The 27,254-nt window shown below is 37.6% G+C and overlaps 1 protein-coding gene across 1 annotated transcript in view; it reads right to left on the minus strand.

Annotated features, from left to right (window-relative positions):
• SPATA5 (spermatogenesis associated 5) overlaps nt 1-27,254 on the minus strand; it is a 245,125-nt gene that overhangs the window by 183,503 nt on the left and 34,368 nt on the right. The window contains 2 exon segments of the mRNA XM_014539027.1: nt 1,915-2,124; nt 18,386-18,540. Coding sequence (XP_014394513.1) covers nt 1,915-2,124; nt 18,386-18,540 — 365 coding nt within the window.

Raw genomic sequence — 27,254 nt, forward strand, 5'->3', positions numbered from 1 at the left:
TCTCCAAATCTTCATGATCCAGTATCTTCCACACAAACAAAGGTAAGTATGCAAACAGTAGGGATTATGAAGATACTGATGCTTTAAAAGTAAATAGGTTAAACATATCTAAATATCACTCCACAAAAAATTTTAAGAAAAGTAAAATAAGCCCTAACTGGTTTGGCTCAGTGGATAGAGCGTCGGCCTGTGGAGTGAAGGGTCCCGGGTTCCATTCTGGTCAAGGGCATGGACCTTGGTTGCGGGCACATCCCCAGTGGGGGGTGTGCAGGAGGCAGCTGATCAATGTTTCTCTCTCATCGATGTTTCTAACTCTTTATCCCTCTCCCTTCCTCTCTGTAAAAAATAAATAAAATATATATATAAAAAAAAAGAAAAGTAAAATAAGCCTTATACTTTCAAGCTGCCAAGGATTTCAATGTTCTGAGACAGAAAATGTATTTTGTTATGAAAAACATCTCTGGTGATATAAAAACATTATCTTTTTTTTGTTTTCCAAAATATTATCATATGCCTGGCCGGTGTGGCTCAGCGGCTGAATGTCAACCTATGAACCAGAAGGTCACGGTTCAATTCCTGGTCAGGGCACAGGCCTGAGTTGTGGGATCAATCCCCAGTAGGGAGAGTGCAGGAGGTAGCCAATCAACGATTCTTATTCATCATAGATGTTTCTATCTCTCTCTCCCTCTCCCTTCAACTCTGAAATCAATAAAAATAAATTTTAAAAAAACCAAAAAAACCATTATCATGTACCTCTTCTGAAATAAATTTGCTATTTAAAATATTTAAATACATATTTTTGTGGTAAAGTCCACAGAAATGATTTTGAGGTTTTATGTATGTATATTTAGTAACTGGATATGTAATCACATTTCATAGAAATTAATATCTGGTCCTAAAGTAAATGTAAAACTACATATCAAATAGGATTATCTATCCCAAGTAATAGGACAAGGCAGTGAACAAATGTGTGTGTGTGTGTACTTCAGAGTAGAATGTACATACATTCTGACTGCAAGTGTTATTTTAAGGAACCTAGTTTTACCATATAAAGTATCCGGTTTCTTTGAAAATTCTATGTATGTAAATATCAAATTCACAATTATCCTATATATCCTATAGAATAAAAGCCTAATATGCAAATTGTCCCCTCTACGGGGAGTTCGACTGCTCGCGATGACATGCAATGACCACCAGGGGGCGGCACGGAACATGGCAGGTGTCGGCGACAGGGCACTGGCAGCAGGCCCCAATGGGCCCCGATGAGAGCGGGACCGTGGCGGGATGGTGGAGCAGGTGAGTGGGAGGTGCCAGGCCAAGACAGGTGTGAGCAGGGGCCCAACAGCCCCACCAATCGCCCTGCAGACAGCGACCAGCGGTGGGGGGCAGTTCCCAGGAGCTGAGGGAGCCAGGCAGGGGCTCAATGATTCAGGCAGATAGGGGGCGCACTGGGGCCCGGGGGTCCAGGTGTTGCCCAGGGCCCGGAGGTCAGCTGGGACCTGCCCTTCTATACCAGATTGCTCGTGCTTCGATCACCAGCCAGGCCTAGGGACCACACCCGTACACGAATTTCATTCACCGGGCCCCTAGTATTTATTTATAATTAAATCTTAGATGAGCAAAAGTGATCAGTATAATTTAAAAATGTAAAAACTAAAGAAGACTGGTTTCTATTACACGAGTGTAAGAAATACTGAGAATCAAGAAACTAAATAAAGCAGTCGTCTACTGTCCACCTGATTTGCTGATGAAACTAATTTACTTATCTCTCATCTCCCTATACTACATTGCTATCAAACTCAAATCAGCTACTCCTTAAGTTGCCTTCTCATGTTCTCTGAAGGGCAGGAATGAGAGGATGGGTTCTAAGGGGACTAGAATAGAAATTAGCAATTTAAAAACTTAATGTCATACCTTTATTGCTAGGAAATTCAGTCCACTTTCATTGGCCAAAGCCTTTGCAATCATCGTTTTAGAGCAACCAGGTGGCCCGTACAGAAGAACTCCTTTAGGTGGCTGAATACCCATTCGGGTGAAAGACTCCGGATGTTTCAAGGGCCATTCCACAGCCTGTTTCAATTTCAGTTTGATATTTTCCAGTCCTCCTATATCTGACCAGGATACCTGCAAAACAGAACATGTTCTAAACATAAGTTTGCCAGAACAGAGAACTTAAAAAAAAAGATCAACAAAAGAAGTACAAGAGAAGGAACAGACCATTTAAAAATCAGGAGGATCCTAAAAGAAATTCCAACAATATGAAGATTAATTAAAAGTACATAAAATGTAATCTGCATATTATAGAAATGCTACAGAAAAACAAAATGTTTCTGCTTGCGAATCTTATATAAATAACTGCTTAAATGATTGAACACACTGGTAAGTCTATCTTCTATTCTAGATGGCTTTTAAAATTAGGTTTCATCTGTTTGCAAATGGTTTGTATTAGTGACCCAAAGTCTTATCTATACACCTAATTTATTTTCTTTCTTTTTCAGCAAATACTTGAAAATATATTTCTGTAGGTACTTATGGAATATATAATCTTTTCTGTCTGGCATACTGATGAAATATCCTCAAATTTTTGTTCCTTTTCCTCAAATATGAAATGCCCCCCAAACAAGAGAGCTCCTTACATATTATTTACTTAATATGCATTAAGAACTAATTAGGAAATAGAAAAATAAAACATGAATAACTTTAAAGAACTTAACAACTACCAGTAACATGCCCAGAAATAGCCATAGTACAATGGAAAGGATCCTAAGCACAATAGCAAAGAAACAGAAAAGGCCTTTGAGAGTTCCCAGGAAGGAAAGATTCCTTCCAGTTAGCAGGCAAATCTGAAATTCAACTCTTGAAGCCTAGATGAGATCTGGAAATGTGAAAATATGATAAAAGACTCAGAAGAAAGTATGACAAGGATAAGAGAAAAAAAATTTGAGGGTGGGAAGTAAAATTAGAAAAGTTAAATTGAGGCCATATAGTAGTAGAGGAGCCTGAAGACTAGATGAAGGAGTTTAAGAATCTCTTTATTCACATAAGAAGTCTTTGAAGGTTTTAATCTAGAAAGTGATGTGGTCTGATCTGTGCATCAGGAAGATTCTCTGACAAAAGTCATTTGAGGATAGAGTGTGCAGGGAGACTAATTACAGACCAACCACAAACATCCTTAAAAACAAAAAAAGAGGCTTAAACTAAGGTGACCACCTGTAGATAATGAAGATACGCCAGAAAGACAATGCAGGTCTACAGTGGAGGGTTCTGAGGGTGGAATAAGAAAGAGGGAGAATTGAAAAGAAAAGATGTCAAGACAGGTTGATAGAATATGGACCACAGAAAAATGATCTTCAGGAGGAAAAATAAACAAGATAGATTTTTTTTTCCACAGTTAAATGATATTCAAAAGATGAAAACTGAGTATTTTGAATGTAAGCATCACAAATGGAGCACTGTAAAGAGGATAGGCCTGGAATGTCAGATTTCAGAAATCTCTACATACAAACAAAAGAATCCATGAGATCCATTAAAATTGCCAACCATGAAAAGAGAGATGTGGGTATTGGGCACCACTTGCATTTAAGAGGCAAGAGGAAATAAGAAGAAGAAAAGTCAGAAAACAATCTACAAATCTAAGAAAACAGAAGGTTGTTGTTTTTTGTTGTTGTTGTTAATATCACAAAAAGATTACTTTTCCCAAATGAATTTGCATGTTATGGTTTTTTGTCCACAGAACCAGGAGAACGCTGTATTACCAACCATAATCCTGAGATTATATAATTTTTTTTCTAAATTGCTTTCCTGATTTATTTTATAAAGTAAGAATTATTGGATTAAAAGGCATGGACATTTTTAAGGTCTCTTGATACACAATGCCAGTTTATTATCCCGAACACTTCATCCATTTCAACAATAACTAATTAGATTTGGAGAGGTAGTGAAAAAGAATATGGAATCAAGGGTAACAACCAGGACTCAGACTTTGGGCAAGTGTATAATTGAGTTACATTAAAAGACAAAAACAAAAAAATGTTTGGAAATTAAGGAATTTGTTTTCAATTATTGCACTGCAGTTGGAATTTACGAGTAAAATAAATTAAATAAACTTTAAGAAAAATATCTTCTATGTGCTGGACTTGTCTTAGGAACTGTAAAGGCACAAGGATAATAGTCTCAAAATTTTGTAATCTAGAGAGGAATAAGAAAAGTAGCCTAAAAGACACAGCCTTTGTCTAAAGACATAAAATATCTTTCCACAAATTAATACAAAAACTTCTAAAAAATATTTAAAATGGTTTTACAGTTCCTAAATATGTGAGATGGTGAGGATAGCGATTTGGAAATTGTTGCACATATGTAAGACATGGCCAACGTGTCAGAATGTGAAAATAATAGTAGCAATTCCCATCTCATATGATTATAAAGATAATTGATATATAATAAATACAGCATATAAGAAATTATAAAGGACAATAGAAGAATTATCTGTTTTCCTACCACCTAAAAGTAACCATTGTTAGTACTTACAACCTTTCAAATACATGTGCGCGAACGCGTGGGTGTATGTGCTTTCAATGACATCATAATGTATTCACAATTTTATATTCATACATTTTTCATATTCATACAATTCCCAGGATTATTGTGAGAATTAAACAGTACACTATCTATTAAATTAGCTGCACTTTTAGCCAGGCACACAGTACCTATTTAACACATGCTAGGTATTATTTAAAGGTCTGAAACATGATTATAATAGTTATATTCTGAAGGACTAGTGACAAAAGATAAGGATTAAGGCATCACATTTGTAGTTCCATGAGCAATATTTAATTACCAAATTTTTCTATTCTTTTTCCCTTTGATTATTACATTTCTTTAACTAAAAGCAAACAAGTTTTAAATTTTAATTCAGCACCTGGGTGCCAAATAAATGAAGTTTTTCTATAGCTAAGATATCAACTCAAAAATAAATATAAATCAGCTTAAAAAGCTTACAATTGCACGGAAGAGTCTTAAACACAGAAAGTCATGGGAAAAGTTAGTTTGTAAGAGAATAAACTCCAGCATGAAATCATAAAATCCTAGAACTAGAACAGGAATTCAAAACTAGTTGGTTCACTATCCCATCTTCAGTCAGTATTTCATCTTTCAACTTCTCTCATCTTTCAACAAATACTATTTTATGCTCTTTTTAAAAAATTCTACAACTCTCTCTTTTTACTAAGTTACTATATCATAACTGCCAGAAAATTATTTCTACAACCTAACCTAAATCACTCCTGATAATAGTTGGGTCCTTTCTTTCTATTTTGTCCTAATGAAACAGTGAACAGCTGCTCACACATGGCTTTATAACTCTTTGAATTAGTAATAAAGTTAGAAGTGAAGGAACAGCTGTCAAACAAGCAGAGACAGAGCAGTGAGATAAATTTCCCAAGGAAAACGACCCCCCCACCCCCAACATCTTATAGTACTTTCTGGACAAGAATCCAACAATACACACAAAAAATCTCAACTCAAACTACACACCCATAGCAGCCAAAAGACCTGATGATCAGGTTTAAAAAGAAAGGAAAAAAACAACAACACTTTTATGGACAAGTTCCAAGAGGACAAAATAAAAATTAATGAACTGGATTGCAGACATTGGGAGAATTACTATGAGGGAGGAATTCAGTAGTTCCAGAGGGGCTGACAGTGTCTTTATATATCTGTGAGTCCTCTTATTTGCTAGGTGCCAAGTTTTACACTGCCAGGAACAAAAATGCTTTTTAAAGTGTTATTTTTATCAAAAATATTGCAACTTTTCATTTTGTTCTTTCATGCTAACAAGTTCTAACATATGGACAAGAAGCCAGGCAGAAGCAAGTGTGTTGGTACCTGTTCCAAATTCTCTGCTGGGCCATACAATAGCTTTTTAACAATTCAAATGTTTAAAGTACATTGATTTTGTTTTGAAATCGTAAACATACCAAATTTCTAAAGATACTACATAATGCAGAAAGAAGTAAGTTGAGAAAATCTAACCTCCAAGATCCAAAAGGAAAAACAAGCAAAAGATTTCCATAAAGCAAAATTAGGGAACAGCAATGTTCAAATGTGTTCTTAGGTCTAATTGAAAATAAGTGAAAGCCTCTAGCTTTATACAGTAAAAAGACAAGTATTTTCCCCTATGCTTTAAAAATGTATTCTTTGGAGAATTCTTAAAAAAACAAGTCAAAGCTCCAGTTCTACTATAGGGTCCCAAACCATCTACACTGCCAATCCCCAATTGATTAAAAATAAAAACTTTATTCAAAATTCAAACCCCAACTACATGAGGAGTCTGAAAAGTCAAGGGTGGGACATGAGGCAAGTAAAAACATGGAGCAGTACCCTGCACAGAGGGTGGGAGGGGCTGAGTGTGCTATTTTGTCCTTGTCTTTTCTCTCTGGACTCAGCTTTTCCCCTTTGCCTGTTTCCCTTCCATTTTGCATAACAAAGTCACAGGTAAGAGCACACGGAGCTAAAAAAGTGGATGAGAAACAATGTAAGAAACTGTACACCAAAACTTCCCCGCTAATTGCAAACTGCCACTGATCTGGGTGACCTTATTCTTTAATAAATCATATTAAGCACCTCAATAAAACATTAAAAAAAACTATGAGAGCCAGATGTTCCTATTAATTCCTAATTTATAAGGGAAAACATTAAGATAAAAAAGATGAATTACTCAAGTAAAAAAAAGCACATACCTCAAGGAACAGGGAAAACATGACCAACTTAAAGACAAATATTTCATAATCAGTTTAATGATTATATTATAATCTGAACTTAATTTCTAAAATATCACTATATATTACCATCGAACTTACTATGAGCTGTTCTCAGAGAGCTGGCTATGTATGAAGTCAAACCTTATCTACACATATATTATTATCTAAATAAGCTTCCCTTAGATCACAAACTTAAAATGGTTAATTCAGCCTTAAAATGGTTAAACATTTCCAAAATGAGCTTTTAAAAAACTACTTTTGCCAGATGAACAAGTACAGGAAAAAAAAAAATCTGATAAAAAAATGGAAACTTTAAACAAGAACGAAAAAAAAAAAAGAAAAACAGCAGTAATAATTGAAAAAAGAAATTAAAACTCACATCATGAAAATGATATAAAGCTTCACCTAAAAATTCTTTATATCTCATTAAAATATATGTTTTCTAATTTATGAAATGCAGCTGTGATCAGCAGAAATGCATTGATTATTTAAGAAACTGCTTAGTAACCTCTACCATTCTTACTAAGGCACAGCAGAACTGGGAAAAGATAAAGGAATGTGGATAAAGGAAATGAAGAATACAAGAACAGAGGAAAGAAACAGGGATTTCTACTGATTGGCCCCCACTCCCAGGTGCTAAAGAAGCAACACATTCCTCAAGTGAATTTTAAATCACCCATAGGTAATACATGACCAAATGCCCCCAAACTGAAATAAATCATATAAAAGGCCCAGAAAAATCGTTTTTAAATAGTAAAAAATTTTAAATAAATTTGTTCTGATTATTTCTTTTTGGAAATTTGTGGTATGTGTGAATGATCATCAAATGAAAAGGCTCTTTGTTATAAAAGTATGTACCACCAGGACCTTCCCAACATAGTGCCTCAAACATTACAGATGCTCAAGGTTTGGTAAAGGGATAAATTAATGGCCAGACGTATACTTCTCTGTATCATCTTCAAAAGAAAGCAGCAAAAGGGTAGAAATGACAGGGGAACAGCCTGGTAGGCCATGAGATGAGAAAACTAGGAGAGTTAGCAACATAGCAGCAGGCTCAGAACTAGTGTAAAGTGTCACCAACATGTGAAAGCATACAGACATACACATGCCTTGCATGACATTTTCTAGCCCAGATATGTCCAAATAATTGGGGTGTAAATTCAAACGCTTTCCTCTATTTCCTCTGATGGTTGGTTGACAATAAATATTTGCATATACAGAAAGAAAAACCCTCTCCTGCCAAGACTGGCCATAGAGATGCTCCAAGTTTTTGTTAAATAGGAGGCAAAGAGAAGAGGCCCCTCTCTGTCAGAAAACTGAGCAATTCATGTAAGTAAATTTTTAAGTAGTTCTGACTCCGTATCTTGAGATACAGACCAGAAAGGAAGTTCCCACATGGGGCGAATAACTAACACTGGCCAGAGAGCCAACATGCTGGGGAAAGAGGATTGTCACTGATGTTTTGGCTTGAAAGCAGAGGTATAAGAACGCCCTGACAAAGAATAAAGGAGATGTCAGAAAACAGTCCTTTATGCCCTTGACCGGAATCGAACCTGGGACCCTTGCAGTCCGCAGGCCCACACTCTATCCACTGAGCCAAATCAGCCAGGGCTAACTTTTATCTTTTATATAACTTCTGATAAGTATGGGGCTTCAGGTATTACAGGTATCAACAAGAGATCCGACTCCTACAGCTGTAGTTGATAGAGGTTTTAATATCAAATATCCATTCATCTACTCATTTATTCACTTATTCACTCAGATATATACAGAGTGAGGGATGAAGAATGCACAAGACTGACATGGTCTCTACATCGTGGAGCTTACAGTCTGGAAGGAGAGGCAGACATTAAACAAATATATTCGTAATTACTTAATTTTAAAACTAGAAAAAAATACAGGACACTACAAGAGCATACAACAGGCTTGAAGAATACACTTTCTAGACAATCTGACATTTGCAGGGACATGAACACTGAGTGGGAGTAAGGCCAACTGAAGAGAATGAATGAGGTTGAACCATTTGGAGCCCCTAATACTTACCTTTAGTTCATCTTGGGGAAGAAAGAGATGCATATGAAGATAATAGCAATCATACTTGGGGACCTGACCACGTTTTATTCCAGATTCTCATCTAGTAAAAGGGACCTGTTTTAGCTTCCCTGAACCGTCACTTGATGGGTTACTGTTCTACATCCTGACTGCCTTTCCCTACTAACTCTAGATAAATTTAAAGTTGTGGACATTAGAGATATTGACACCAGTGAAAAGAGGAAGGTTGTAGATTAAACATGATTAAGAGCCACTGAGAACAAATTTTGCATGTAGGCCACACATCAGCCTAAATTCTAGTTAAGTACTCATGAGGAGCTGGAAATTTTTTAAATTAGATAATTAAAGGTTCAAATTTAATATTATACCCTTGTTAAGCTCTGATGGGAATGGATTCCACCTCTGTGGTCTTCTTCCCCAAACCCCATAATTCCAGACTAACCATATTAAAAACAGCCAAAGTCAAATTAAGGGACATTCTACAAAAGACCTGACCAGCAAACCTCAAAATTGTCAAGGCCATTAAAAAACTAATAAGAGTAAGAAACACTGTCACAGCCCAGAGAATTCTAAGGAGACAGATAACTAAATGTAATGTGATGGCCTAGATGGGATCCTTAATTAGACAAAGGTTATTAGGGGAAAACTAATAAAATCCAAATAGTATGGAGTTTAGTAAGGTGACAGTGTTCAAGAAAGATTTGATTCAGAAGGCCTGGGTTGCTCAAACCCTGCCCATTCCAAAGAAAGACCAGTCTTTAGGAGTGGCCCTTGTCAGGCATCTTGGAGATAATCTCTGGGCCTTTTAAATATTCCACCTGATTAAGAGTATTTTTGTATGCCTGAGGCCTTGGGCTATGCTGTACCAGTTTGACCAGGTAAGTTTACCTGGGGCAATGGGCTAGGTACAGAAGGTCACCAGGGTGAGAAGCCCTGGGTGCCAACAAAAGACAATTGTTGAGTGGGACCTCATCACCAAGGTGACCTTCTTCCCCTAGTATATGGCTGGTCATTCAGTTTGGACCCCCTAACCTTGCCTCCCTAGAGATAACAACTAGGCCTCAGCTGTATTTCAGCTCCAGGCCAAGAAAAGTAGCAAAACTAGACAAGCTACACCAAGGCTGACCTCAGGACCAGTGTGCTCTCCCTCCCTCCAGGCACATTACCATTACCTTCCTCACTCCCAAGCTCCAAGAGCCCTTTCTTTACTTCTATAACTCGCTTCCTAAGCCCATTTCTTCTACAAATTACTTCTTCTACCTTTGTGATTTTATAAATAAACTAGAGGTCCGATGCACGAAATTTGTGCAATGGGCTTAGCCCTCGCAGCCCAGCTTCATCTGGAAGGTCGTCCAGACGGTCGCTCTGCTGTTTGGTCTAATTAGCATATTACCTCTTTATTATATAGGAAGTTCTCTTACAGTTTGAATCTTGGCTCTAAATCCTTTCCTAGCCAGAACTTAAGAACCGAGGTTGCTGAACCCAGGTCCGGTCTGACTTGGTGCCACCGCCACCAACAGAATGGTTTAACAATACTAATGTAAGATGAAAGTGAAGGAGGCATGAGCCAGGTTAAGAATACCAACTTTAAAAAACTTAGACTTCATCTTAGAGATGATCAACAGGTAGTTATACTGATGGCTTTTAAGCCAGGTCAGTAATTTCTTTTGGAAATATCACTCTAAGAAGTACTGGGACACAAGGACTAACAGGTGAGATGAGTGTGCAATTAATTTCTCCATTCCTGTAGAAGGGGATATGAAGAAGTGTAGTGCCACAAAGAACCACATTAACCCTACCAATAATCTCCTTTACTCCAAAGGAAAACATGTTTTTAGCAAACACTCACCAAGTTTTATTGAGTTCTGATCAACTACACAAGTGCAGCATTATTAAAAATTTCCTTATAAATTCAAAAGACACCCATAAAAAAACACAAATTAAGAGTTTGCCATTTATATTTAAAAGAAAGTGTTTGATTTCACCTAAGTTAACCAGGATCAGAGATGAGAACAGAAAATGGTGATTCTTCCAACAACTTTTGTATCTCTTCATTTCTGCTCCTATAAAAGAAGTCTGAGAAAAGTAAGGTATAAAAAGAAAAGTGGAACAAAAGAGTTAAACTTCTAAAATATGTAATAAGGCTAAAACTACAATCTTGATTTTGGCACAGAGTATTTCCTGGTTAAAAGTAATCTACTTTCCCAAATGTGCTTTCCTGTTCAATTGTTATTACTTAAAACTATAAAAATGTACAAGAGAAGTTGGCAGGGAAGACTGGGATCTTGGGAGTGATAGAAGACACTCTTCTGTCTAGACAACAAGAACCCAAATCAAAAGAAACCGATTTCAAAAGCCCTGCCAAGAACCAATGTGGAATTAATAGAATTTCCACAGGTTGTAATATCTATTCCAAAAAAAGCAATCTGTTGTTTAGGAAAGCATCACAGAAACCCCCAATCCTTTGAATCTGTAAAAAATAAAGAAAATATAGAATACAGTGCTGTTTTTAAAATACAGAAACTCAAATAAATTCTAATTATCCCGAGGGTACATGAAGAGTAATTATGGTCAATTAAACTATTTAACTCAAATCTCTACACCAGAAAAGTAATGCTAATGAGCTCATCCTATGAAATTCAACTGGCTTGTCACATTCTGATGATCTCCTCTCATCTGAAAAGGTGCCAAATGAAAATACACCAGTAAATTTTGAATATGTAATTAGTGAATCAGAAAGCCTTTTGATTATTCATATAATTAAAAAGTTTGCTACTTTCTAAAATGGGAGTAAATAAGGAGTGTTAGTTTACTAATGACATGTGGTATACACTTAATGTGACTGCTGACCACTTGGAGGTTTAACCTGGACCCAAGTTTACAAAGGGGTTTGGGGCCATATAGTCAGTCCTGAGGTTCCGGTTGCAGTTCACTTTACAAAAGTAGGTTCACATGAAATTAAAGCTCCATCTTTTTCTTGACTTTTAGCTTATTCTGAACCAGTATCCAAATTCTGAAAACTGTAATCCAAAGACAGTATCACAAGTATAAAGATGGATTATTTCCAAATAATAAGAGATAAATCAAAACTACATAAAATGAAATAGGGAAAGCCTGGGGATTGGGAAGGGGAGGTTAAGATTCATAAATGAATTAAGCTTGATGACAATTAATTGGTATATATTTGGTTAGATTGCTATTTATCAGTAATAATTGCTAGGGTGTAAATACAATAATAATGTAAAAATACCACATATTGAAAGCATAGTTTTTCTTTACCTTAATGAAAATTTCTAATAGATTAAGGAAATAACATGTTTCTGCAGAAAGTATAAAGGACTATTCTATAACCTTCCAGAGTAGACAGCTTAGCACTATTACAGGCATCTTAATTCCAAAATGTTATATTCATTGAATAAACAGTAAGGATTAAAATTCACTACAGAAATCAACTGCTTTATAAAATATGAAAAATATAAAGAATGTGGGTGATAACCGAGTATATTGTATTTTGGTGTAAAAGATGACATACTTTTTCAGATATATCTGAAATGGACCATCTAATACATTTTTTCATGAAAAATTATATTCACTCATTCATTCAACAAATATTGATTGGACATCTCTTATGTGCTAGTCATATGCTAAGTACTAAGGATAAAAATATAAAGAACCTCTGCTCTCATAAAACTTAAAATCCATTTAAAAAATCATTAAGCTATACCCTTTTGCTAAAAATTAAACATTTTTATAGGAAGGAGAAGATATTATAGGTATTTTTCATTTTCTTTTTAAAATCTCTATGCATCTTAAAATTATCCAGTATTATTCCTAATAAATAATTTTGTTTTCTTTGTATTTTGTGTTTTGTTTTGCTTTAGAGAGAGTGGAAGAGAGAGGGAAAGACAGAGAGAAACATTGATGTGAGAGAAACACATCAATTGGTTGCCTCCTGCATGTGCCCTGACCAGGGACCGGGAGGAGCCTGCAACCGAGGTACGAGGTATGTGCCCTTGACTGGAATCGAACCCGGGACCTTTCGGCTCGCAGGTCGACTCTCTATCCAGAGCCAAACCTGCTAGGGCATTCCTCATAATAATAAAGAGGATATTTTCAGTCAAGAAAATAAACTGTAGTAGATAGTAAAAAGGAAAAGGACTAAAGTGACAATAAAATAAGATTTTAACCTCTTTGTAATTTAAAAATTTTATCACATGATTATAAATCAGAACAATCTTTTTGAAAAAAACAACTTAGCTTTAAAAAGCAGATATTTTAGTCTGGTAATTCAACTTCTAGGAATCGTAAATGCAAAGATTTGGACACAAATCATGTTTATAACCATTTTAGGGAAAAACAAAAAAACCTAAATATTTGAGAATGGAAGGGTAAAACAAATTACGGTTTATCCAACTAAGTCTATTATTTGGTCATTAAAAAGATATTAGCCAATAAATTTTAAAATAAAATGTTTACCATATAATTTTAAGTGAAAAAAGCAGAATATAAAATGATATCCTATACTAAAATATCTATATACACAGAAAAAAATCTATAGGAACTATTACAAAATATTAACAGTTGTTATCTCTGAGTGAAAAATTGAGCTTTCACATTACATATTAGAATATTCAAAGATTCTAGGAATTCTTGTGGTAAAGAAATACATTTGACTTTAATCACCAATTAATTGTAAAATGCATTTGACTTTTAATACACCAAGTGGTATAATCACCATTTCAGAATGTCCAAAAAAAAGGGAAACATTAATTTAAGTAAGTGGCTAACACTTACGGTCTCCTAAAATTAATAATGTATTATATTATAACTGGCAACATTCCCATCTTAAGACATTTCCTTCAAACTTAAATATAAATAGGCAAGTGTGATTTCAAGGTTTTAATTTCACACACTAAAATCTTTTCTCAAAAGATGTTGAATGCTCAATTTACTATTAAATGTTCACAATTAAATAGCTACTTGAAGCAGGTTTTCTATAGCAAAATAAGCATTAAACGTTCTGCAGAAATAATTTGGAGATATTTTTGTAGATGTAGTAGCCAGAAATCAGAAGGGTGAAGTTTAGGAATCCAATTATAGAAATGTTGACTTCTCAGGAAATTTTTTACAATCTGAAGTGAGCATAAAAGCAATATAAGAAAGTCCTTTGACCAGGGCTAACCACGCCGGAGCTCATGAGTAACATCACAGGACACCATGGCCCCATGCCAAACCATAAAGTGCCAAATGGAAAATGGCACCAGTCCATGGATTGTAAATACTGTATCAAAAGAAAATAAAGGAAAAAATCTTTCATTAGCGCAATTAAAAGTGCAGTTATAGTACCAGTTCCTGTGATGAATAAATCAGTTCAGCAGGTCCAAGAGCTGACAGCCACTGTTTAAACACATTCTCCACTGGCAGCAGCTTGAAGTTTAAAACCTCACTGTATGTTTCCCTAGTTCCTAAATTTTTTAAAAAACTAAAGTGTTTTTGGATGGTGTAGTTGATTTATAACCCTATCATCTGAAATTTTCACATATGGCATTTTATGGTTAGGCATCTACCTGACCCATTATACTATACAACAGTAGCCAATAAAATTAAGATAAATACTGCAAATAAAAGTATTCATACCAATGTGCTCAAACTTTAGACCATAAATTCCAAAGAAATGAAGTTTCTACTAACCCAAAATTAACCATTCACTATTTCATAACCCTATTTGTCAAATTATTCTTACTAAATTAGCATGTTCTCCTACAGTGCTTTTGGAAAAATCCCAAAGGTAGGCTGTAAGTTCAGTTAAGTAAATTTAAAAATGTTTCAAAAAGAATTCAAAACCACCTTAAGTAGCCTAAACTAGCAGGTAGGCCCTGGGGATGTTCCTATCTCTTGGGTGCTGTTTACAAAATAATTGTGTTCTTTAAGTTAACAAGTGTATCACTTAGCTTTTAGTGGCTAAAACAACAGACATATTATTTCTGACAATTCTGAGGGTTTACTGGGGTTCTGGTCTGAGCAAAGTTCGATTGGGGTGGGATAGTCTAATGTGGCAACATGACAATTGGGTGGATGGCTGGACTAAGAGGATCTCAGGTAGTAGGGCTTATCTCTGCTCCACATGATCTCTCACCCCCCAGGAAAGGAGTACAGATTTCTTCACATGGCTAATGCAGGGTCTCAAAGAGCAGCAAGAGCTGGCAAGACCCAAGCGCTTTCAAGCTTGCTTGCATCATGACTGTTAATATCCTATTGGCCAAAGCAAGTTACATGGCCTAGCACAGATTCAAAAGGGAAAAAACTTAACTCTATCTCTTTTATGACAGGAACTACAAAGTTACAGTACAAAGGGCAAGCACACAGTGATGGGAAGAATTTGTGGTCATTTTTAGCAATCTATCACACTGCAAAATGCACAAGTCCCTGCTCCACATAGTCCATGGTCAAAAAAGTTTCCATAACAACTCTTGACACTTTAGTCTCTATATCAAAAAACTGAGAAATCCTGCAGCAAAGAAATACAGTTTATTTTATTTACACCAGCATTTCCCAAACTTATCCTATATAATAAAACCCTAATATGCAAATCGACTGAACAGCGGAATGACCGGTCACTATGATGTGCACTGACCACCAGGGGGCAGACGCTGAACGCAGGAGCTGCCCCCGGTCAGGGCCAGCAAGTGGGCAGTGGCAGGCTGCCAGCTAAGGTGGGTGCCAACAGGGCCCCCCAATCGCCCCGCCTGCCAGTTGCCCCGCAGAGAGAGAGGGAACTGGCGACTGTTGACAGCGGGGGCTGGAGAGCCTCCCAACCGCCCCACAGATCGACCCTGATCACCCGCCAGGCCTAGGGACCCTACTCTATATATTGGGAACAGTCTCTTAGATTTAAAAATTAAAACCTGGCAAGGCTACTCTGACACTGAAAAAACAGGATGATGCAGTGATGACATGCATGGATTCTGGCTTGCACATTTTGTAGTCAGCCCTGATTCTGACACTTAAAACTGGGTGATAAAGCCAATTGCTTAACTTCTCTCTGCTTCACTTTTTCTACCCATAAGATGGGGGACATGGTGCTACTGTCTCAGAAGGATCATGTTATATACTACTTTTTATAATCAGGGCAAAAAAAATGTAGCTGCCCATACAACAGCAAGATGCCTTTTACCTATATGAAAAGTATGGTCACTGGTGCATACAGCATCCCAGATTGCGAGAGGGATGTCCGACTGCCAGCTTAGGCCCAATCCCCATGGGGATCAGACATCCCCACAAGGGGTCCCAGATTGCGAGAGGGCGCAGGCCCGGCTGAGGGACCACCCCTCCCCCCCATGCACAAATTTTGTGCCCTGGGCCTCTAATCCTGTATAATAAAGGCTAATATGTAAATCGACCAAACAGCAGAACGACTGGTCATTATGACACGCACTGACCACAAGGGGGCAGACGCTCGACACAGGAGCTGGCCCCTGGTGGTCAGTGTGCTCCCACAGGGGGAGCGCTTCTCAGCCAGAAGCCGGTTTCATGGCTGGCGAGGGCAGTGGCGGTGGCAGGAACCTCTTCTGCCTCCGCAGCAGATTAAGGACCCCCTCCAGGGATGTCCAACTGACAGCTTAGGCCTGGCGGGAGCGGGCCTAAGTCATCAGTCAGATATCCCCCGACGGCTCCCCGGACTGCGAGAAGGTGCAGACCGGGCTGAGAGACACCCCCCAGAGTTCACGAATCTTGTGCACCAGGCCTCTATTTGACCATAAAACACATTTTTCAAGGAATGGTCACTTTTAAAAGTGAAAAAAAATCCATTAAATTCTTCTCACTATACGGTTCCACAGCCTACTCTGTTGACTTGCTATCTTTTGAGTCTTTATTTTTTAGCTTACGATTAAAAAATGTTAATGACCAAGAAAACTGAATATTAACACGTCTATATACAATGAGGCAAAAGGTTCAAAATTACATCTGACTCTCTAACAAGGCTCTAAGTTTTCAAATCACTATAATGTTAGAGTTTTTAAAGAGTGTCTCAGCAGCAACAGGACTACCGCAAAAGAGAAATTTAAATGGTGTGATATTATAGAGGCAAAAGGAAAGAACAGTCCAAAATTCCCCACTTCTATCAGAACACTCCTAAAACTGATAGAGAACAATCTGTTAACTTTCCTTGAGCAGCACAGAGATACAGTTCAGGCAAGCTTAATGGCCCATCCTGTACTTCAATACTACCAATGCTTTGTTCACTTTCCAGAAATATTAATATAAAAGGCCCACTTGGGACATGGAGGATATAACAGATGATCCATGCAGAAAAGGTTACTTCTTGCCCTTGTGGTGATTGGATTGAGAACTTTGCAAAGACTATCAATGATAAACTAAATGTAAAAAGACCCCACAATCCATCAGGCATCATTAGTAGAAGGCATCATAACTAGAAGATATTTTTGTTCTGAAATTAGCCTGGTTGACATTTTCTGATAAAACTAAACATGCAATTAGTATACTACCCAGCAACTGCACTCTTGGGCATTTATTCCAGAGAAATGAAAAGTTACATTCACACAGAACCTGTGCAAGAATGTTCATAGAAGCCCTGACCGGTTTGGCTCAGTGGATAGAGCGTCGGCCTGCAGACTCAAGGGTCCCAGGTTCAATTCTGGTCAAGGGCATGTACCTTGGTTGCGGGCACATCCCCAGTAGGGGGCGTGCAGGAGGCAGCTGATCGATGTTTCTCTCTCATCGATGTTTCTAACTCTCTATCCCTCTCACTTCCTCTCTGTAAAAAATCAATAAAATATTTTTAAAAAGATACTTTCTAATCTAATTTAAAAAAAAAAAAAAAGAATGTTCATAGCAGCTTTATTTATAATAGCCCCAAAATGGAAACAGACCAGATATCCTTTAACAAGCAAGCGAGTGGTTAAACTATGGTACATATACCACAGACTACTACTCAGCAATAGAAAGGAACAAACTATTGATACACATAACAATTTGAATGCATTTCCAGGGAATTATATTAAGTGAAACAACCTAATCTCGAACTGCTCTATACTATATAATTCCATTAATATAACATTTCTGAAATGACAACATTTTAGAGATGACTGTAGAAACAAGGTGGGTGTGATTATACTAGTAAAAGGGCAAAGCAGGGGACCATTGTGGTGGTGGAACTTTTTAGCATCTTGATTCTGGCAAGATGCACAACCTTTACATGTAATAAAACTGCATAGGTGTAAATATACACATGTGCGCACACACATAAACGAATACAAGTAATTCTGGGAAAATCTGAATAAGATCAGTGATTATGACAATATAAATATCCTGCTTGTGATAATGTACTCTAGTTTTGAAGATGTTACCATCAGGGAAAACTTGATAAACGATACACAGGATGTCCCTATAGTATTTTTTAGAACAGTACTGAATCTACAATTACCCCCACAAAAATTTCAATTAAAATACATTTTTTTAAGTTTAGCCTAGGAAGGTAGTTTCCCTGGCGACTCAGTTTCTTTCAGAGTTGAATTCAAACAGTGTGGCTTGCATGCGGGATACAAATGACTTACACTTGGGACATCAACTGCAACCTCCCTCATGGCACTGGGCCTGACGTCATTCATTCCCTGCAAGAAATCATTCAGAGTAATCTTCACCAACGCAGCCACCTTGCTGTCAGGGAGGTTAGGCTGTTTCTTCAGGACTCTCCGAAAGGCATTGAGACCTACAAAGAGAAAAGTAACACAAGATTTATCTTTTACCCCATAAATACAGACTGAACCATTACCATTAAAAATAATAACAACCTAAAACCTCATGCAATTATAGCATTTCAAATGTGTTGTGCTTGTGTGTATAGATGGGGGTGGGAGGGTGGAGAAGAATATGGAAGAATGTAGGGGATAAAGGCAAAACTCCAAGTGCTTAGTTTGGCAGGGAAAATACAACAAACTGATATGAAACAGGAAAAGACAGATACTTTATAATTGTGAAATAAATAGAACAATATACATAAAAAAAGACCATAACCGTTCATCAAAATAATCTGTTTGGAGAATTTCCTTTAATAGGATAAAATATTAAAATAATAACATATCTTTTGCTTCTGAACTTCTTGTCAATATATTCAAACCAGAGCTACAAGTTTGGTAAGGTATTGGCAGAACATCTTAAAGGAAATATTCAGTTGGCAGGTTGGAAATGTAGTTTTGGAATTCAAGAGGAAGCCAGGCTTCAGTGTTATGTTCTATTATAGGATGGAAGAGACCTGTAAGGTGACGCTAGGGGCTGTCACCCAGGCCTCTCTCTATGTCATTCTGTAAAAACTGAGGTTCAGGGAACCACTGCTCTGGCTACTTCTGCTGCTGTCAGTAATATTCTGTCCTTTGATTATGACCAGGAATACTGTGTCTTCTGCAAGCACTTGTGAAACTTGTTAGCTTGCAAGTAGGGTAAAAATCTCAGACCCTTCTGCCCTAGCCAGTTTGGCTCGGTGGATAGAGCATCGGCCTGCAAACTGAAGGGTCCTGAGTTCGATTCCAGGCAAGGGCACATGCCCGGGTTGTGGGCTCGATTCCCAGTGGGGGACTGTCAGGAGGCAGCCGATCCATGATTCTCTCTCATCATGGATGTTTCTATCTCTCTCTCCTGCTTCCTTACTCTCTGAAATCAATAAAAATATATTTAAAAAAAAAAATCTCAGACACTTTATAGCTCTTGACACAAAAATAAAAGTTTATGTTAAATTAGATTGTTTTGCTGTCCAACATTCTTTTTAGCTAAATGGTGCAATAGCATAGAAAACTAAATAAAACTTCAGTAATAAGGTGCTGTGTTGTATTCAATATCACCTTGGTGGCCTAAAAGAATATAAGCAGTTTCTAAAAAAATCTCCCAAAAATGAAAGTACTCAAAACACCACAAGAATCTTACTGTTCTTCATTTCCCAAGTAATTATATGGCAATACTTGTCAATATTTCTAATGTAGACCAGACACCTTACTTATACCAGTACTGAAATACTAAAAACTGAAACAAGAGAAGTGGTCTAATAATTTTCCAGCCACACTTATGTCATGTAAGCACAAAGTTTGATAATAAAGGAGACCAATTATTTTCACTTGAAGAAGGGGTTTTAAAGGAGCAGAAAATATATGCTTTTTAAAAGGATACATTATAAGTACATGTTTATAAAACAACAAAACCTCTGCACTTTCAAATACAAACTATAGAATTTAAGAGCTCGGCAAAATCTCGAGGTTTATTAGGATAATAAGAAAACAGCAGTAGTTCCCAGAGGAGACAGAAAAGGCAAAAGATGAAAAAGACTTGAGTTTTCAACAATTAAGAAACAGTAAAGTACAAAGATTGATTCTATGACAAACACAGCACAACTTAACATATCCAAATAATAGGTAAACATATTCACATAAAATATATGAAATATAACATGAAAATTTGTGGGATGCTACGAAAGCTGTACTTACAAGGACACTGACAGATACAACACACCTATTAGGAAAGAAAAATGGATGAAAGTCTAAGAGGTGCTCATCTCAGCTCCTATCAGGGACATCTAACAGTTTAGTGGGGATTAGTGACAGTTTAGGAAAACCCTTGCAGAAATCATTTAGTATATTCCTTTATTTCACAAATGATGAGAGACTACAAGGTCTATCCAAGTTCAAGAAGTCAGACTTGAAAAATGAGTTGATATTAACTGATAACATGGGACTTAAGGACAAAGAGGCAGCAGAGTATTCCAGGCAGAGAGAACAGCATAAACAAAGGCCTAGAGACAAGAATTAGCTTAACATTTGAGACTAGGAGGCCCTGTAGAACAAGACAAAACCCCTGTCCTTAAAGAGGTCACTCTTAGAAATATGAAAGGACATACTTTAAGAACATATTTTAAATAAACCTAAATCCAACTTTATTAATTTGTTTGTAGACATATGAGAAGATAAAGTATAGTAGACTGCCAGAAAGGAACAAGGAACAATGTGGAGGTTACAGATATGCAAGAGCTGTCAGCCATAGGCCTTCAGATGTTAAATGAATATCAGAGCTTGCAATTTTAAAGATCCCTGGAGCCATCCTATTAATGCAACCTATCCTCCATGGTCCTATACCTGCCACTAGCTCAGAAAAACTGCCTCATTGGCCATCAGTTATCTCATTTATTAAATGGAAAGATTAAAATCTATATTGTCAATTGTTTTTCAGCTTTAAAATCCTGTGATGCTAAGGTAAAATTATTGGACATCAACCATTCCTCACAAGGACATATTAGAATTTATGCCAAGAAATTAAATATGTAAAAATACACATATTTTTATAAAGGAGAAGTAAACAATTAACCAGAGAAGCAAATGGACACATGTACATGATCAAGGAATATAGCTTAGAGCAGTGGTTCTCAAACTTCCTAATGTCTCGACCCTTTAATACAGTTCCTCATGTTGTGGTGACCCCCAATTTCATTGTTACAAATTGAACATAATTAAAGCATAGTGATTAATCACAAAAACAATGCGCAATTATATATGTGTTTTCCGACGGTGTTAGGCGACCCCTGTGAAAGGGTCGTTCGACCCCCAAAGGGGTCACGACCCACAGGTTGAGAACCGCTGGCTTAAAGCAAGCAATCTATGACATTTCCTTCCCTTGCTAAGTTTAAAGTTAGTTTTTAAAATGTAAACAAAAACAGAAGCAAACTTCACTGTTCTTAAAAATTTTTTTAAACAAAAAACAGGTGTAACTAATTAAACAATAAATGTGTCATTTTGTCTTCATTATTTTATTTTCCAATGCTCTCAAAGCTGAGAATAGAAAACAAGATGCAAAATTACAGTTATAAAGTAGCAACGAAAATAATTTTATGGTTGGGGGTCACCACAACATGAGGAACTGTATTAAAGGGTCTCGGCATTAGGAAGTTTGAGAACCACTGCTCTAGCCACTTCTCAGTCTCCATATTAGATATTCTCTAACAGCCCAGCCTTTGATGGTGGTGCCCCACCTTCTCTCATTAGCACTGTAAACTTTCCCCTACCATTCAGCAATACCCAACACACTGTACTATAATTACCTGTCACACCCAGCATTTCCCTGTGCATCAAGGCCTCTAAGAGGAGAGATCCAGACTGTCTTATTATTCACTGAGGTAGCCCCAGCACCCAGTGCAGGGCCTGGCTCAACAAATGAATGGATGACTGAACTCTATTCTTTCTAAGTGATTTCATTCACCATCTCATTGCTGCCAACTCCCAAATCCTTATCTCTAACCAAGACTCTGCTGTCTCCAAAACCTGCAATTCAAAGGCCTGCAGCTTAGACAATAGAAAGAATAGAGGAGTGGGAGGTGGGATAGAGAATAATGCATAGTCTAGAAAAGAACAATGAGTAGTTAAAATAATTTTTTTTTTAATTTTTAAGAGCTCAAATTCTGAATAAATTTTGAAAATAGAGCTGATAGGATTTGACAAAGGAAAAGAGGAATCAAGAATAACTCTTAGAAATAACTTTTATTTAGATACACTGATTTTAGTTTTTTATTGTTTTAATTAGATAGAAAACCTTTCAAGTTTTATACTTTTCTAGTTTTGGCAAGACAACTCAAAAAATTTTCCATTAGCAAAGTAAATGGTACATAGCACTTAGAGCTTAAACAGAATCAAACCTACCTATTTTATCTAAACAAACCACTCAGCACCAAGTCATTTCAAATGAACAGCAAAAGTAATACTAAGATACCCAATTCACTGACAAAAAAAAAATCCATCTCTTACATAATATCCATAATATTTATGCAGTAGGAAAAATCCTAACACCACAAATATAACTATATTTCAGAATTATAAAATTGAGGAGAAAATGCATTGTTTTATAAGATACTAGAGGCCTGGTGCACAGATTCGTGCACCAGTGGGGTCCCTCAGCCTGGCCTGTGGGATCAGGCCCAAACTGGCTCTCCGACATCCCCTGAGGGATCCCGGATTGCAAGAGGGTGTGGGCCAGGCCAAGGGACCCCATCAGTGCACAAATCTGTGTACCAGGCCTCTAGTTTATAATCCTAAGCGCAGGTCCCTCAGCTTGGCCTGTGGAAATCGGGCTGAAACCGACTTTTCGACATCCCCGGAGGAGTCCCGGGTTGCGAGAGGGCACAGGCCAGGCAGAAGGACCCCACTGGTGCACAAATCCATGCACCAGGCCTCTAGTCTATAATAAAAGCATTATATGCTAATTAAACCGGACATCCAGATGTCCTTGCAGACAACCTTCCGGACAAAGCTGGAGCTGCAAGGGAAGCTCGGGTCCTGGATGCCTGCCGGTGGCAGAGGGAAGCCTGGGTCCTGGGTGACCGAGGAAAGGCGGTGCCGGCAGCAGGGGGAAGGCCTACTCTTGCATGAATTTCGTGCATTGGGGCTCTAGTATGCATATAAGATCTTTGGCTAACCTTTTCCCGCCCTCCTCCCTCCCCCCTCCCCCTTCCCTCTGAGATTCATCAATCTGTTCCATGTTTCCATGCCTGTGGTTTCCGCTCCTGCATTGAGTGTCTGCTCCCTGGTGGTCATTGCACGTCATAGCTACCAGACGGTCGGCCGGCCAGCCAGTCACTTAGGTTTTTATATATATAGATCATAGTACATAATTACTGGTTACTTATCCAGCTACAACAATGAATGAAGACATACTCCCTTATAAAACATATAAATTTACCTTTGTTGCTCTATTGTAGGCCTACAGTAGACTCATGTGCAATGAGGAAAGCAGGGAAGGGGAGAGACTGTGACTCTGATTGATTCAGCAAGAAAATCTGTCAGGGAGGCACCCCCCCAAAAAGCCACATCTATCTCTAGTCTGCATATTCTTATTGATGGGCAAGATCTTCACTGATCCAGATTCAGTAAAAATCACTACTCTAGCAAGGCAAAGAAATCTGCCAGATTTCCCCAATGTCTCTTGTACCAAAATAACCACGAATACTTCATAAAATACCAGGAATACTGCCAAAATTCAAATAAGCTTCTACCAGAGAAATGTATAAATACACATAATACGAAACTCTTTTTTTTTTAAGAGAAAAGGTCCTACTTACCAAGGGCCTGAATGAATGACATCTGCTGCCAGACTTTTTTTGAAACCTCAAAGAACTCTTAAAAATATATGTTATCCCTATTTAGCAGGTGAGGAAACATAGTTCGAGGTTAAATGACGCCCTAGCCGGTTTGGCTTGGTGGATAGTGTTGGCCTGTGGACTAAAGGGTCAAGGGCACTCTCCCCCTCCCTTCTGCCCTCTCTAAAGATCAATGAAAAAATATCCTCGAGTGAGGATTAACAACAACAAAAAGAGGTTAAATGGCTTGCCCAAAGACTCTCAGCTAGCTGATAAAGGCTAGCATGTGAACCTACACCAGTGATGGCGAACCTATGACACGCGTGTCAGAGGTGACACGCGAACTCATTTTTTTGGTTGATTTTTCTTTGTTAAATGGCATTTAAATATATAAAATAAATATCAAAAACATAAATCTTTGTTTTACTGTGGTTGCAAATATCAAAAAATTTCTATATGTGAAACGGCAGCAGAGTTAAGGTATGGTGTTTCAACATGCTGACACGCCGAGCTCAAAAGGTTCGCCATCACTGACCTACACCATAAGCTTTGCACTAAACCCCACTATGTCCCTGGACTTTATTTAAAATACTGAATTTTCACAGAATCAATATTTTAATTCTTAGAAAACACCACTGGAAGAATTCCAAACATGGTGGGAAAGGTTAGAAAGAGAACCTTGGTGGAAAATGTTAGAAAGAGAAACTTTCGTAAGAGTTAAGTACTTTGTACATAGTAGATCCACCATAAATTCCCCTTAAATAAGTGAGTAATGGGTGGGAGGGAGGACTAACAGCTATAAATATCTCAGAACTCTGGTATAAGAGTTTCCATTCAAGAAATGTCTGCAGTCATTAGGTTTAGTATTGTTACTAGACCTGTTTAAGTGTAATAATGATAAAATCATTGTTTAAATATGAGTTTTCATTCTTCCTGTTTGGTGATGCTGTCTTATAAAGGCCAAGTATTTGGTATGAACACGATGAAATGATGTGTAATCAACAAGGATGCTAAAGATGAAATTCTTAGAGTAGTGAAGCAAATACTTCCTTTCTCTGCAAACAAAATGTCTGAATACACCTCTTGAAAAAAACAGCTCTATTTATACTCACTCTCCTGAAATGGCACAGGCAGCCTTAGAAGGACAAGTTTATAATAAATCCCTGTATTTGGACAACACTGTTGCTAAGCATCTTCAAACATTCAGCAGAGTTTATATAATTCATGTCTCTGCTACATAATTAACATTTCATGCTTTCCAAAAAAGTGTAGTATGCTTATCTAGGTTGATAATTTAAAACATTATAAATTTTGAGAGAATTAATAAAAGGCTATGTAACTAATTCATTAGAAAGGCAGCCTAATCCCAGGAGGAACACAAACACAGACATTCAATGTCAGGATATGTCAGAGTTGAGCTTGTAAACAGCTTGTGAGATAAAACATTTCAAAATGCAGCTGCTTTCTACTAAAAAAGGTGAGCTACAAAACATTAGGCTTTTGGACAAGTCACGACATATAAAACCATGCTCTAGTGCAAAAGTTAATAATAAAGGAAACATAACATTTGAAAATAAGTTTCACACCCAACTGTCAGCATTACCTTTATATATATGCTCAGATAAGAGATCCAAATGTTGAAAGCAACTTTACTGTAGCATTTCCAACTTTCATATCATTATTGAGACAAAGGTAAAAGTTAGGGAAACTATTTAGTAACACCGAAAAGAAGACAAAGTTGAGAGTAAGCACATTGCAAGAGGCAGTGTCACTCTTCCAGGCTATGGAGGAGAGTGTGAAAAAGCTTGCACATACAAACATATACCAACCACAGGGAATCTGACCTTTTGTACTGGCATCCTGCAAACAATCTTTACATTACAAAAATAATCAGGAACATAGTTCACGTGGATTTTGTGAAACTTGGAATCACTTCACTGTATGTGATTGCCAGGCATCTGTGCACCATATTTTTTTGTTAAAAAAGGCAGAGGTCCCCTGATTAGAAAGCAGCCCAGAAAAAGGAAAACCATTCGACAACCAAAACCCAAAAGCTCAAAGAGCACAGAGGTCCACAAACCATAAGCAAGCAAATGTTCCAGGGAAAACATACATCTATATGTTTATTTGTATTATTAATTCTTAACTGTTTCCTTAATTGTGGATTTTCTATCTTTCAGAATTGTCTTATTCAAGTTTTATTCAAAACCATTATACATACTTGCAGGATAAACATGGATGCTCATTTTTCCTAGAGCAGGAGTTAAATGATATAGTCTGGAATAGTACATTACTGCCATGTAAAAACTCCGGGAAGAAATTAAAAACTATCAAAGGTAGTCAGAGAATTACATTTCCTAAATTTCATCCAGCTATTTAAATCAGTTATGGAGAATCTTCAAAACTCATAGAGCTGTTTGGCCTAGATCAGTGTGGTTCTCAGAGTGGAATCCTCAGACCAGCAACATTAATACTACCTATAGCTTGACAGAACCATAGACCTAAATGAGGAATTCAAACCGCTAATAGGCAAATGCAGAAATGGCTGCTTCACAATCACTTGGGAAACAATGTAAATACTGTTTCCAGTTCCCCACCTCCCTTAATCAAGCATGGGGAGGGGGCTTACGAGTGTATAGCTTCCCAGGTGAACATGATGCATAATGAGGTTTAAGAACCAATGTCCTATGTCCTTGGCTCTTGAAGTGTGGTCCCCAGAACACCAGCAGCAGCAGCTGGGAACTTGTTAGATCAGCCGTGGGCAAACTACGGCCCGCGGGCCAGATCCAGCCCGTTCGGCTGTTCTATCCAGCCCGCGGAGCCGAAAGAAAGGAGGGTTCTCTTGCTCTCCCCTCCGCTCCTTCACCAGCAGCAGTGTTAACATGGCAATGTCGGGAAACACGGCCGCAGCTCCTTCTTCTGAGTGGGCAGATTTATATCCGCCCATTCAGTAGAAGGAACAACCTCTCAATCTTCCAGAGGCTCCGTGTAATGCCCGCGGACGCGTCTCCCGATATCACCCTGGGAATGCGTAGACACGTTATTGTGGTGATGTAGGGAGACACGCCCCTGGAGAGCACAGTATCAGAGCCTTTCTGAGGTAAGATTAAGAGCTCTACTCAAACACAATTTTTTCCTGTTCCCACATTCTGTACATCACAATGACTTGTAAATAAAACAACAAAGACTTTCAGCTTTTAGGGATTGTATCCACTGCAGTTTTTTTTCCCACTGCAGACGCGCGCAGCAGGGAAAAAGACACACAGAGGACATGTCACACTAGCCATGCTGCGGCTGCATTTTTTGCTGATACGGATGCG

Source organism: Myotis brandtii, unplaced genomic scaffold, assembly GCF_000412655.1.
Source record: "Myotis brandtii unplaced genomic scaffold, ASM41265v1 scaffold208, whole genome shotgun sequence".
NCBI classification, from domain to species: domain Eukaryota; kingdom Metazoa; phylum Chordata; class Mammalia; order Chiroptera; family Vespertilionidae; genus Myotis; species Myotis brandtii.